At 51.0% G+C, this 13,420-nt stretch overlaps 1 protein-coding gene across 1 annotated transcript in view; it reads left to right on the forward strand.

The window, feature by feature from the left end:
• Positions 1-623: 623 nt before the first annotated feature.
• The window catches only part of MXI1 (MAX interactor 1, dimerization protein), a 101,806-nt gene continuing 89,009 nt past the window's right edge, over positions 624-13,420 (forward strand). Inside the window, exon 1 of the mRNA XM_049790584.1 lies at positions 624-915. Within this exon, the coding sequence (XP_049646541.1) occupies positions 627-915 (289 nt within the window). The 5' untranslated portion in view covers positions 624-626. The remainder of the gene's footprint in view (positions 916-13,420) is intronic.

The raw sequence follows: 13,420 nt of genomic DNA on the forward strand, positions 1-13,420 counted from the left end.
GACATAGCTACCATTATCAAGGACCTACACTCTGCTGTGCCTTGTGCTGAATGCTTTTAGCAAGGTATTTTTTTTTAAGTACAGAAAAAAAACTAGCTTTGTAGTTTTGGGTTTTTTTTTTTTTTTTTTTTTTTTTTGCAGGTGCACTCAAGAGGCATGGAGCATGTTTCCATCACCGTTAAAAATCCAGGGCCGGGCACTGGCAGACTCGGAGCGAGGCGCGGAAAGGAGCGGGGACTAACTGGGGGGGGGGGGGGGGGGCGGTCCCTGACTCGCTTGTCTCCACCTTTTATTTTTGACCGGCCCGATGGCGAGAAGCTCGCGCTAGGACCCAGGCGCCAGAGCGCCGCCGTCGGTCCTGTAGGTTCATTCAATCTCCCATACACACAACACAGCCCGACTCTGCGTGCCCGACACACTCGCGCACACACACGCAGACACACACCAGCGGCGCACGCAGCGAGCCTCGGCTCAATTAGGCAAGTCGGGGCGCCCGCGGGCCGCGGCACCTCCTCCGCTCCAGCCAGCCGGCGGGTCTCCCTTCCCTCCCTCCCCAGGGCCGGCAGCCAGCCCCCCCCCCCCCGACGAAGGGCGAAGCTCGGCGGACCCCGACCCCTCTCCTCTCCATGGGGAAACGCGGGCGGCCGCGCAAGGAGGCGCGCGGTGAGGGTGCGGGGCTGACCCCCGCCGCGCCCCCGGCCCCGGCCCCGATCTCGGCCGCGCCCCAGCTCCAGCCCCAGCCCCCCGTGCAGCCCGACGAGCCCGCGGGGGCCAAGCTCAGGTGCCCCTTCTCGGACATCTTCAACACCAGCAGCGAGAACTCCATGGAGAAGCACATCAACACTTTTCTGCAGAACGTGCAGATTCTGCTCGAGGCCGCCAGCTACCTGGAGCAGATCGAGAAAGAAAACAAAAGTAAGTTTTTTGGGGGGACCTTCCTCCCCAACCCCGCTTCGCCTCGCGCCGGAAAGGCTTTCTCCGTCGCTAACCCACTTTGGGGCGACGACCCCGTGTCGCCGGCTAGGGCCCCTTCCCCCAGCACACGCACACAACACACACAGCCAGCCCTCGCCTCGGCACGAAAAAGCCGATGACACTGGAGAAAGGACACGCACGCACCCGGCAGCGAAAGATGTAACAAAGACGCGCAGGGTGGTGGTGGTGCTTGGGGGTGGCAGGGGGCCTGGAGGCGCGTCTGTCTGTCTATCCGTCCGTCTGTCTGTCTGTCCGGCTCCCGGAGGGCCGAGGCGGGCGGGAGTCTTGTTGTTTGGCTGACCACCGAGCCCTGAGCCCATCACTCTTCCAGGTCGCCTGCCTTTCTTTCTTTCTTCCCTTTTGGTGTTTTGGTATTTTCCTCTCCCTGTTTCTTCTCCACCGGGTCCTCCCCCCACCCCGGCAGACAAGTGCTGTTTTGGGGGGCTGTCTCGGGCCCCTGGGTGGGTGAGGCAGAGAGGCTCGAAGTTGGGACTCGTAGGCAGAGCTCCGCGGTGGCAGAAAGAAAACACACCAGACCTACAACAATAACAACAACAGCCCGAGCAGCCCTGGGCGGCGTGGGCTCGCGCCCGCTCGGCTCGGCTCGGCTCGGCTCGGCTCGACTCGACTCGACTCGGCTCCACTCGGCTCGGCTCGGCTCGGTTGGGGTCTCCCTTCTTCTGCCTGCTTCGTTCGCCTCGGTTGCCCTGGCGAGGCAGATAGAGCTGGGTTCGGGCCATCGCGTGCACGGATAGAGTCCCCCCTCTCTTGCCTTCCTGGCCCCCCGGTGCCACCGCCCTCCACCCCTACTTTCACTCCCAAAACAGGCCGACAAGGCCGAGCAGCGCCCGCAGCTCGCCGGGACCCCCGTCCTGCTCCGGGGGAAAACTTGCTTGGCCAGGAGGGGACGAAGCCCGAAGGAAAGTTTGGGAATCTCGCAGGAGACAATAGTTGGGGAAGAAGGTGTGGGCTGTTGTGCACGGCTTTTTCTTTTCTTTCCCAAGAGCGAGCTAGGCAAACGCCTTCCAGGTCGATTTCCAGCACTCCCCACCCCACCCCATCAGCAACCCCCAGATCTCAGGTGGAGGGAGATGCCTGTTTATCTGTTGGAGGGAATGGGGTGCTGGAGCCCCACCCCGCCCGCCGAGCCTGCCTTTCTATGCGTTTTATTTTTGTCTCTGCCAGTGGGTCCCCCTGTCCCAGCCCTCCCCAGGCAGTCGACTCGGTGCCTTAATGGGGGCACGAGTGTCCGCGTCTTCCCGCAGGCTCCGCACAAATAATAGCCGCGAGAAATTTCGGGGGGAAGGGGCCGCAGCAAACAGACAGACAGATAGACAGAGCTGTTTAATCTATCCGAACAAGTAGGAAGATCAATGTGGGGGGGTGTTTTTAAAAAAAGCACACACACAACCCCATTGCAACGTGTCAAATCTTGCAATAATCCCCCTTCCCATCACAACAACAACCACCACCCTCAAAGACAAAAAAAAACACACAAAAACAAAAACAAAACAAACAACAAAAAAAGACACCTTCCTGGACGCACACCCCACAAACAGGCCTCCGGATTTAAAAGTACCAGCGGGCTGGCCCAGGCACAATTGTGCACCGGTCTTGGAGCCCAAACCAGCCTGGGTGCTGGGAGGTCGGGCGCGTTCTTTTCTTTCTCTTCGCTCCTGTTTTCTCCCGAGTGTTTTTTTGCTGGGTTTCCAGAAAAAAGGCGCATGGGCCCGGTGGAGCCGAATCCCTTGGCGATGATTCTTGGGGAAGGGAGTGTGCCTGGGTCGGGAGGGAGGGTGGTTTCTGAAACAGCCGAGGCTGGTGGGGTGTGGGGTGAAGACGTGGTTTTGTTTTGTGTGTTTGCTTTTGTTGGAGGGGGAAGGGCGCGATTTCTTCTGCTCTGTTTCTAGCCCACATGCATGCACACATATGCACACACACACACATCCCGCACCGGGGTCTCCGGAGTCTGCCCTTGGCGTTGGCTCCGGGCTGGACTGGAGGGGTGCCCCCCAAGAGGGCACCTTGGTGGTAGGTGGCAAAGCTGGTTTGCCCACCACCAGCCTAGGCGCCGTGGACTAAGGATGTGCAACCCCCCCCACCTCGCACCCGCAGACAATCGGGAGACCTAGTACCCCCACCCCCGCCTGCCCCTCTCGGGCCGCCCCGGCCGCCGCCACCTCCTTGTTTACCCCGTGCCGGGGCTCCGGCGTGGCCGCCAGTCACGTAAGCAGAGGGCCGGGCTGCCCCACACGGGGCGGGCCAGCTCAGCCCGGCGGCGATCCGATCGGGTTCCCCGGGCTGAGCCAGCAGCAGCGGCAATCTTGGGGCTCCCTCCCGGCCCCTCTGCCGAGGTGCCTGCGCTTCGGGCCCACCAGACCCCCGAGAGGGGCTCGTGCACCCGTGAGCGCCCCAAAGTCAACTTCGGTCCTGCCTGTAATCAGTAGTCCTGGCGGCAGCGCAGCCCCCACCACCCCATGTCCGTCTGTCCGTCCGGCTCCCCCACGGGGGTGGGGGGTATTTTTAGCTCTCTTTGCCTCTTTTCGCTCTGCATGACGTGATGCCAACGCACCCCCCCACCCCCAGATTTCCCCGAGCCCGGCTCCAAGCCCTCGGCCGGCCGGCCAGCCAGCCGACACCGGGGGTGACCTCCAGCAAACTCTGGCCTCCGTCCCTGTCGCGTGGCCCCCCTTCTCTGCCCCCCTCCTTTCTCCCGCTGCAAAGACCCGGGCTTGGCTTGGGGTCTGGGGGGCCCTCGGCCTCTCCGCCACCAGCCCTTCCCGCCCCGGCCCGGGTCTCCCACCCAGGACGGGAAAGGGAAAGGGAGAGGGGGCGGCCCCGCATCGCTGCTGCCTCTTTCCTGGGGGCGCTCCCGTTGTTGTTTTCTGCTCGCTGCACACAATGCCCGCGCGTCACGGCGCCCGCGTGTGCACAGCAAGGAGGCGAGTCGAGTCGAGTCGGGGGGCGGGTCGTGCGGTTGCGTCGCGGGCTCGGGCACTGCGGGTCGCTCCGCGCGCCCGGGGCTTGTTTTGCTTCTGAGCCCGCTTTCCGAAAAGCTTACATCATTCCCTAGTTGGGGGGTGGGGATGACGAAAGGTGGTGGTGGTGGTGGGACTGGGGATCTGGGCATTCCGATAGGAATCTAGCAGTGCCCAGGCCCCTGGTTTGGGTCAGGGAGCTGCAGCCTTAGCTTGTCAGGTTGGAGGAGGCAAGTCTCAACTTTTGTTAGGCTAGTTTTAGGGGGGTTTCTTTCCCCTCTTTTTAGGTCACTACTGCAAAGGGCATTGCTGCCGGTTCAGGTGCACAGTCTCCCCGCCAGCATTTCAGCCCGTTCCCCTGTAATCACTTGATCTCAGTTTCTCCGCCTCCTCCTCCTCTTCCCCCCTCCCAGCTAGAGACACATGGTTTCCACATGGAGACAAACTTCTTTCCTCTGACTGGACTTGACCTAGCTGCGTGGTGCAGCCAATCGGCGTCTCGGGCTCTCTCTCACGTCACGCGTTGCTGAGGCCAGAGTCCTAGGGGTGGAGCCAGGAGGCAAGCCAGGCGATCTCTGGCTGTCGTGCAGCCAAACTGGTACACTCCTTAAAAGAATCGCCCTTCTGGAGGTGGCTGTGTGTGTGGAGGGGGGGATGTCTAGCCTCTGTTTTCCATCTCGGGGGTTCTGTGACATCTTCCCCGAAAGGCACCGGTAGACCGTGGCTATGTGGTCTCTCATTTCACTTGTATTGTTGTTTGCAAACTTGGCAGGAGCTTGTCTCATTTTCCATTGTCGCCAGAACAACTTTTCATGGCCTCTTTGAGGTTTCCGTACTATGAGGGCTCAACCAAGTTGTGGCCGGAATACCGGATTATTCCCAGAGTAATGAGGAAGGGGTGTGTTTCCTACGGAGGGGAGTTGAATCAAGTCACCCGCAATGAAGGTCGATGGTACACAAGGCCAGAATTCCCTGGGATGCCATGGTATCTTCTGAGGTTCAGATGATGTGTACTCCTACGAATCTCAAAGTTAGGGCCTCCAGAAATAATCATCATGAAGACTGTGACCCTGCTTCCACAAATTCAGAAATCCTCTCTAGTAACTTCTGGCATTTTCTACCTTTACTTTTTGGCGGTTCAGAGGAGGGGCAGCAATTTAGGACTGAATGATAGAAAGAAAGCATCTCTCTTCAGTTTGGGGGAGGGAGGAAAGGCAAACAAAAAAGAGGGTCCCAAAGGGTGTTCTAAAGGCCACGTGGCTGACAAATGGATTATGGTTTATATAACCCAGAAGGACAAAATGGATTTCCCAGTGTCTTGAGGAAGGGGTCCCGTAGGGTTAGGGGAAGAGTGTTTAAAGTGGGGGAACATGGTTAAATGGGAATCGAAGCTGAGAGTTGCTATCTGGGCCACAGCAGGTCACCAGAGATGTGCTTCCTCCTCAAGGGGGAAGCAGCTGCTCCCTGGTGTCTTCTAGCCTCACCCTGCCTCCTGGATTTAATCTCTTCCCCTGTCTAGTAGGTCCACCTGCAAGCAAGCTTCACAGGCAGGCCTCTGTGCCAGGCTCAGGTGCTTCTCCCAGTCCTGAATGCACTCATTCTTTCACTCCCCTGGGCTTTTTTTGTATCTTTCCCACCCTTTAAGACCTAGTTCAATTTCCACTTCCTCCAGGAAGTCTTCCCTGCTTCAAGGTAGTGGAGAGAATGAAGCTATTTAATCCCCAAGAGCAGGCCACAGATCCTGTTGAATATTTCTATGACCTTAGGTACAAAAGTAACCTTTCTGAGGTTCCATTTAAGTTTTTTTGTTAAATGAAGGTAAGAACACCACCAGTGTCACAGTTATTGCTTGGCAGCTAAACAGGATGCTTCATTTAAATATTCAAAAGGGTTCAATAAATAGTGACTTCTCTTAACTTTGATAATTAGTGCCATGTAGTTCTTTACCTGCTTCCTGTATATTAACTGTAACCTCACAGGGAGATGATGAGTATCTTAAGGAAAAGGTCACCTTCCGGTCTGTATCACTGCTGTGTATACCCTACCACGGGCAAACATCAAACCCTTAAGAGACAATTCTTTATTAGTGTGATTTGTCATTTGCTGTCTGTGGCTCAGGGTTTAAAGGCCAAAGAACATGTAGCCAAGACCAAGAGTCAGAAGTATTGGTCTTCTGGTCAAAGCAGTAATAGAGTGGATAGGACATTTGCCTTGCAAACGGCCAACCTGGGTTTGATTTCCAGCAACCCATATGGTCTCCGGTATAATTCCTGAGTGCAGAGTCAGGAGTAAGCCCTGAGCACCACTGAGTATGGCCTCCCCCACCCCCAATAAACAAAATAAATAAGTACTGATCTCTTTCAAGGGGGATGACATGAGGATGTTTCTGCTAACCTACACAGGCTGCTTTGAGGTTGTAAGTCCAAAGCCTTCAAAATGCTGCTAGGGCTGACCTAGAGAGCTGAAATTCCTGGAGGAGAACTAATATTCATTTCTGCATGACAGGCCTCTTATGATTTGTTCATTGCACAAGTATGTATTGAACATCTATGTGTAATGCTCTCCCCCAGACAAATCTGTGAGATGATTTATGGTATGAGTGGAGCAGGTTTTTGTTTTGTGATGGTGGTTTTGTTTTGTTTAATGTTTTGTATTTGGGAGGGTTCTTGTATAAAGAGCAGTCTTAAGTCAGGCTCCTACTTCCTTTGTATCCTAAATTATGTTTTCTGGTTTCAGCTTTTTCCAGTTTCAAATATGATCATTTGACCACTCAGAAATTCCAGAACTGGACTTTTTAAAGATATTGTGATGAGTTTCTGAGTCTCAGATGCCTTGTGGAGGAGACCCAGAGAAGGGGAGTTGGGCCTTAGGACATTAAAGAAGCTGAATTGAGTTATTCCTGGTTTGTGGTGGGGAGTGGGGGAAGAACACTAGCAAGTCCTACAGAACAATAGCTGCTCACTCATGTTTTCTCCCTAACCAGAACATTCTCCCATTGACATGAGCAATGGTGGGGATGTTCATCTGAGAATGGCTGGATAATAGTCTGGAGGTAAAACTGAGGGAAGTGAGGAGGTGATTTGTACTCCTCTACTCCTCACCTAACAGCAGTAGCTCAAGACATCATGTGAACACTGGCTGCTGTTTACCTAACCTGACTAGATGCCAAGAATGGAGCTACACATGTGTTGTTTCCTTCCACCTTCCATAGGACAACTGCAATTTCCATGTTCCCATTTTATAGAAGGGTGAGGACTATGGATTCTGGATAACTTGCCCAAAGGTCCCATGATTACGAAGTGGCAGAGCTATTTCAAGCCTAGCCCTCTGATTCTAGAATGATGAGCCTGCAGTCTTTTTTGTTTTGTTTTCTTTGGGTTTTGTTTGGGAGGGCCACACCCATGCTCAGGGGTTACTCCTCTCTCAGCACTCAGGAATCACTCCTAGCTGGCCTGGGGTACTGGGGATACTGGGAATCAAAACCAGGTGGGGCTGGCCTTGTGCAAGGCAAGCACCCTCGCTGCTATGCTCTCCTTCCAGCTCAGAGCCTGTAGTCTTAACTGTATGGGTGTGGACTCCTATTCTATTCCAACCAGGCACTGAAGTCCAGAGATGTGAAATGACTTGCTCAAGGTTACTCAGCCACATGAAGCTGACCTGACATTTAAAATACCCTGTTGATTGTCCACTTCTTGCTTCAGAAAGGTTTCAAAGTGGGGCTGGAGACCCAGCAGCCAACCAGAGAGGGGCTTTTGTTTTTCCCAGTTGTGGAACTCTCCTGGCCCTAACTCAAGTTTAGGCTCCTAGGAAACACCACCCCCCTCAGCAGCCTTTCCCAAGTCTGTCTTCTGGGCATATTAGAGGGTTTGGGACTGTTGCTATGGTGCTGGGGCCAATAGCAGGTTCATCAAAAGCCAGGCCTTTTGCCTTTAAAAAAAAAAAAAAAAAAAAAAAAAAGCCCAGCCCTGTAGCAATGAATTGGCCACAAAGATTTGCATCAGTCATTGTGGCTAGTTTCGTTTTAGATCCCCCTCATCCCTACCCCCATCTCGCACCCACCCCCTCTCTTCCTCCCACCACCACTTTCTATAAATACATTTGGATAAATATTGATTTAAACTGGTTTCTGGAAGAGAAGCACATGGTTACCCTGGCCTAGTCTTCACTTAGATACCACCAGCATGCCAGACCTGGCACACCTAACCTCAGCAGCTCTGACTTCCAAGGGACTCCATCAGGGGAGGTAAGTTGTGGTTTCTGTGGCTTTTGAGTTTTAAAGAAAAGAGGGAGAAAGAAAAAAAAAGAAGGGTTTAAAAAAAAAAAAAAGACAACTCAGCCAGCCAGCCAGGAGAATCTTCCTGCCTAATAAAGAAAGCCATTTAAGTACTGGGGGAGATAAGTTGGAGAATGGGGGAGGAATGGTTCTTTCTACTTTTGGAACCATTTTTACCCCCATCTTCCATTCTTCTTTCCACTCCTTTCTGGGTTTTTATTTCTGAAGGTGGCAGGTGGCAAGGCAGTACATGAGGGCTTGAAAGGGCCCCTGAGGTCACGGAGCATCCATCAAGCTTATCATGTGGTCACCCCACAGATGGGGAGGTTGAGGCCCAGAGAGGGCCAGAGGCTTGCCTGAGGTGACCCAAAGGAGCAGACCAGGCCCTTCTGGGCCGTGTTCCCTCCTGACAGGAGGTCTCCAGCAGAGCCTTAGATGGGCCTTTTGTTTGTCAGGTCAGGTGCTCATAAAGTCAGCAGTTCTCCAACCTATTTCAGTGATACTAGGGTGTGTCTGGTTACTGCAGAGGTCATTGCAACATTCTCAGTCCTCTTTCCAAATGAAGCTCATTTGGATTTGCTGTTTAGAAAAAAAAATATTTTCTTTTACATGGGGACTGGGGAGGAGCTCAAAGACAGCGACAGAGACAATGGGCTGGTTACCCAAATATCCAGACTTTAATTTAGCAGGAGGAATTTAGGCCTTCCCAAAGGGGAGCCCACAGAAGAGCCCCACAAGTTGGAGGGCAGTTTAGTTCCCTAGAGTTGGACATTCTTCTGTAAAACTAAAGGGAAGTAATTGTGGTATCACTTGTTTCCCAGTGGCGGGGCTGGAAGTGTTAACTTTGTCAACAGCTGACTTGCTATCTCTAGCCTAAAAAAAATGGGCATTTGCCATCATTCACCTGGAATAGAGTGGGGTGGGTGACTGCTTTGCTTCTTCATGTTGGCAAAATGCTGTGCAGGGCCCCTGGCTTGCAAAATATTTTGCAAGTGCAGGTGACCCTTCTTTTGAGCAATACATCTCCAGGAAATAAATACATGTAAATAGGATCCCTCTTGTTAAAGAAACAAAGGAAACTCTGTAAAAGGCCCATGTGATGAACACTTTTATAAACTGGAATTATGCTGTGTGTCTGGAATTCTCACTCACAATGTGCTGTGGATTTAACTTCTTTATTAACTGGTGTTTAAGGAGCACTCTGTCTCTCTGTCTCTGTCTCTCTCTGTCTCTGTCTCTGTCTCTCTATTTCTTTCTGTTTCTCTCTGTCTCTCTCTGTCTCTGTCTCTGTCTCTCTCTCTATTTCTTTCTGTTTCTCTCTGTCTCTGTCTCCTGTCTCTCTCTGTCTCTCTCTCTGTCTCTCTCTGTCTCTGTCTCTCTGTCTCTCTGTCTCTCTCTGTTTCTCTCTGTCTCTCTCTGTCTCTGTCTCTGTGTCTCTCTCTGTCTCTCTCTCTCTCTGTCTCTCTCTGTCTCTCTGTCTCTCTCTCTGTCTCTCTCTGTCTCTGTCTCTGTGTCTCTCTCTGTCTCTCTCTTTCTCTCTCTGTCTCTCTCTGTATCTCTCTGTCTCTCTGTCTCTCTCTCTGTCTCTCTGTCTCTGTCTCTCTGTCTCTGTCTCTCTCTGTCTCTCTGTCTCTCTCTCTCTCTCTCTCTCTCTCTCTCTCTCTCTCTCTCTCTCTCTCTCTCTCGCACCATGCTAGGTCCTAAAGTTAAAGTTTCTTTCCCTTAGAGAAAAAAAAGCTCAGTGCCAGGATTTAGGAATTCTGTGGTTTTTAACTGCACTACAGCCAGTCAGCTGGGACCTTTCTCTGGCCAAGGTTTTGTGTTTTTGATTTAGCCATCGGTACTGGATCTGCCACAGGATATTCCCTCTACTTCCTGACACCTTTCCTTTCATCTCCCAATACCTCTGTCATATTTTTACTCCTTTGTATTTCACATTTGTCCTGGTCATTTCTTTTTATAAATTTGACCTTTTATGGGCCACACCTGGAAGTGTTCAGGACTTACTCCTGCCTCTGCACTCAGGAATTAGTCCTGGCAGCACTTGGGGGACCATATGGGATGCTGGGGATGGAACCTAGGTGGACTGTGTGCAAGGCAAATGCCCTACCCACTGTACTAATGATCACTCTTGCCCTAAATTTTACTTTTTTTTTTTTTTTTTTAGCTGTCAGGAATCAAACCCAGGGCCTTACATAGTGCAGGGCAAGTACTCAACCACTGAGCCACAGCTTTAGCCCTCAAATTTAACTTTTCTCTTTCAACTGCTTGAGCTTAAGAAGCCATGTACTTTGGAGGCAGCCTTGTAAATAAACACATTCCACTCTCAGTTCTTTTACAGACCCAGGGCCTTCTGCACTTGGAGAATTGTCTGTGGCAGTGTTTCTACCAAATCCTCGCTCCTGTACAACATGCCTAGGGCCACATACCTCTAATATCCAACTTCAGTGTCTGCTAGGAAATTTAAACACAGCAAAATTAGAAAGATAAACATAGGGAGAGGGAGGTTGGGAAATGCAAACCAAAGCCACTGAAAGGGAATGTAGATGGTTCTAGATTTGAAGCATTTTGCTCTGCATCTCTGTTGCTACTAGCAAGGATACTCAGATGAAGATGCTTTGGGGACTTGGTGGCAATGGAGGACATGGGCCTGGAGTGTGGCTCAATAGTAGACTCCTGAGCATGGAGCCCTGAGTTCCATCTCTGGCTCATGAAGAATGAGGGAGGAGAAGGAAAAGGGAAAGAGGGAGAGCAGACCCAGGCAGCTCTTTTTTCTGGCCCTAAGAGGCTAGTGGCAGCTGGCACAGTCTGGGTTTTTATTTCCACAGAGACCCGCTGGTATCCTGTGTTTTTTTTCCTCTTGCCTCACCACAGTCTGACCGTCTCTACCCTTTTCCTTGACACTCAAGACTTCCTTGCATACCACTTTCGTTCTTTCCAGCAGCTTAAAAATGTAGCTCAAAAAAAATGTAGTTCAAATCCTTCAACTAATAATTTCTAAAACCTGTCAGGAGCCAAGCACTATACCTGGTGTTTCTGAAGTATAATATATGTGGTCTCCAGTTCCCGTCCTATACTTCAGTGATAGATAGATAGGTGCCATCAAAGAATTCTCATCTGTCTGCTGGGAATATAATAACCTGTCTCCAAGAAGACTACTCACAAGTGCAATGTCTTCTCTGTTTTCCAAAGAATGATAGTGGACCTATCACTGAGCACAGTGCTGGGGGGCTGATTTTCTCCTCTCTTTTCTTTGTGCTTATACTTTTGTTTTCTCCCTTTACCCCTTCCCCCTCCTTCCCTCCCTCCTTCCCTACCTTCCTTCCTTCCTTCCTTCCTTCCTTCCTTCCTTCCTTCCTTCCTTCCTTCCTTCCTTCCTTCCTTCCTTCTGTTTTATTTTAAATTTCTGTAGTCATCCAGTACAAAGGTTCTGCAATTATGTTCATTTTATAGATTAAAAAAAAAAAGCTCATGCGAGGTGAACTTTTCCTAAGGGGGTATGTGTTACCCCCTATCTTCTGCTGTGCCCCCACTGTCATTTATGTGATTTTTACTGTGGCTCCCTTGGAATATCCCAGGGACCCATAAAGGGACCTGAGAGCCCCTGATTGAGAAACACTGATCTAGGGTGTTGCTGTTTGTATGCAAAGGTACAGTACCACCTTCCCAGCACCCTTGGGAACTCACCCAACCAGTAGGTTTCCTATGGCTCTGCATGCTGGGGTGTTGGGGGTGTGAATCTACACCCTGTAAGGCTCTACTTGGCTTCCTGAAGGCACCCCAGCTGGTAGGGCAACTGGTCTGGCACGTGGTGGGAGCCAAGTCAGAGAAGCATGTGTGAGCTGCGGAGATGAGTTTTAGGCCCTGGCTGTGAAGGTGACAGAGGGGGCCAGCTGGTTCCGGTCAGATGGTATGAGTCCAGCCTCTTCTTCTCCTTGATCAAGAACTTGGAAACCAAAGATTCAGATCACTCAATCCTTTAGAAACCCTCCATAGCTCCTTTCCAGTCTCAGAATAAAATTTCAATTTCCTGCAAGGCCTTCAGAGTGATTGTGAGCAGTATTGGGATCCTTAGAAGTTTGTTAGTAGTGAGAATCCTGGGCTTCCCCTGACACTTGAGAATCCAAATCTGCATTTTTCCATGGATCTTAACTGCTTGCTGTGCTTATTCTAGCTTGAGATGCTGCCCTGAATAGTCTACAGGATTTGCCTGGTCCCTCCATCTACTTAAAGCTGCCTACCTCTTGCCATCTAATTTGTCACTTACCCCTCATCTACATAGAAGAGTTCACAAGGATTATACTTGCTCCTTTGTCAATCTGTCAAACAAGAATCTAGAAGATAGGGACCAGACCAAGTTTTATTCCTTATTCTATCTCCACATCTTGCTCCATGTCCAGCACATAATGGATGTGTAAGAAATATCTGTTGATTGATGAATTTTCTGCCTTTATTCTGCAGTATTTTTTCAAGCCAGGAACTATGGGTGACATAACTTTCCTGTAGATAAAAACACTACAGGAGTTAACATTCATGGTTCCACTCATTAGATGTCAATGGAATCTCCAGGCATTGGGAAACTCAGAAAGGTTCTACAATCTACACACTTCCAGAGTCTCCTAGAATTTAAGGAGATTTTAGGAAGGCAGGGCAAGAGCTTTCCTTAACCAGTTCTGTCTCATCTTATTTGATTGCACATGTTCTGATGTATGCAGTGGTGTCCAGGAGTTAAAAAACTTGGTTGGAATCTATTTGCTGCCTCTGTGATCTTCGGCAAATCACTCAACTTTTCTGGGCCTCTTCTTTAAAACAGGAAGCTCTGACATGTGCTGAGGAATAAATCAGCTGGTTTTCTGAGTGGCACTGAAACACCCTTGGCTCTCACTCATTGCATGGCAGCTAGAAGACAAATAGAGGCATAGTCTAGAATTTCTGGAGACTCCCAGAATTCTAGAATCCAAATGCTGGAGCTGGAATTGATGTTGAGGTCACTGTAGTCCAGGGGAAATCAAGGGCTTATTGTTTTTTGTATTAAATGATGCATACCAGAGCTGGATGTGTGATTTAGGGCTCAGGTCCTGGCAGGGTCCAAGAATGACCTCCACAAATTTCTGCTCCTTGGATAGGAGGAGTGATGCCAAATGGTGGGGGCAGAGCAATTCTAGACCAGCGCAGGGCTGTAGCAAGAATGTGG

This window comes from Suncus etruscus, chromosome 17 (assembly GCF_024139225.1).
Source record: "Suncus etruscus isolate mSunEtr1 chromosome 17, mSunEtr1.pri.cur, whole genome shotgun sequence".
In the NCBI taxonomy this organism is placed as follows: Eukaryota; Metazoa; Chordata; class Mammalia; order Eulipotyphla; family Soricidae; genus Suncus; species Suncus etruscus.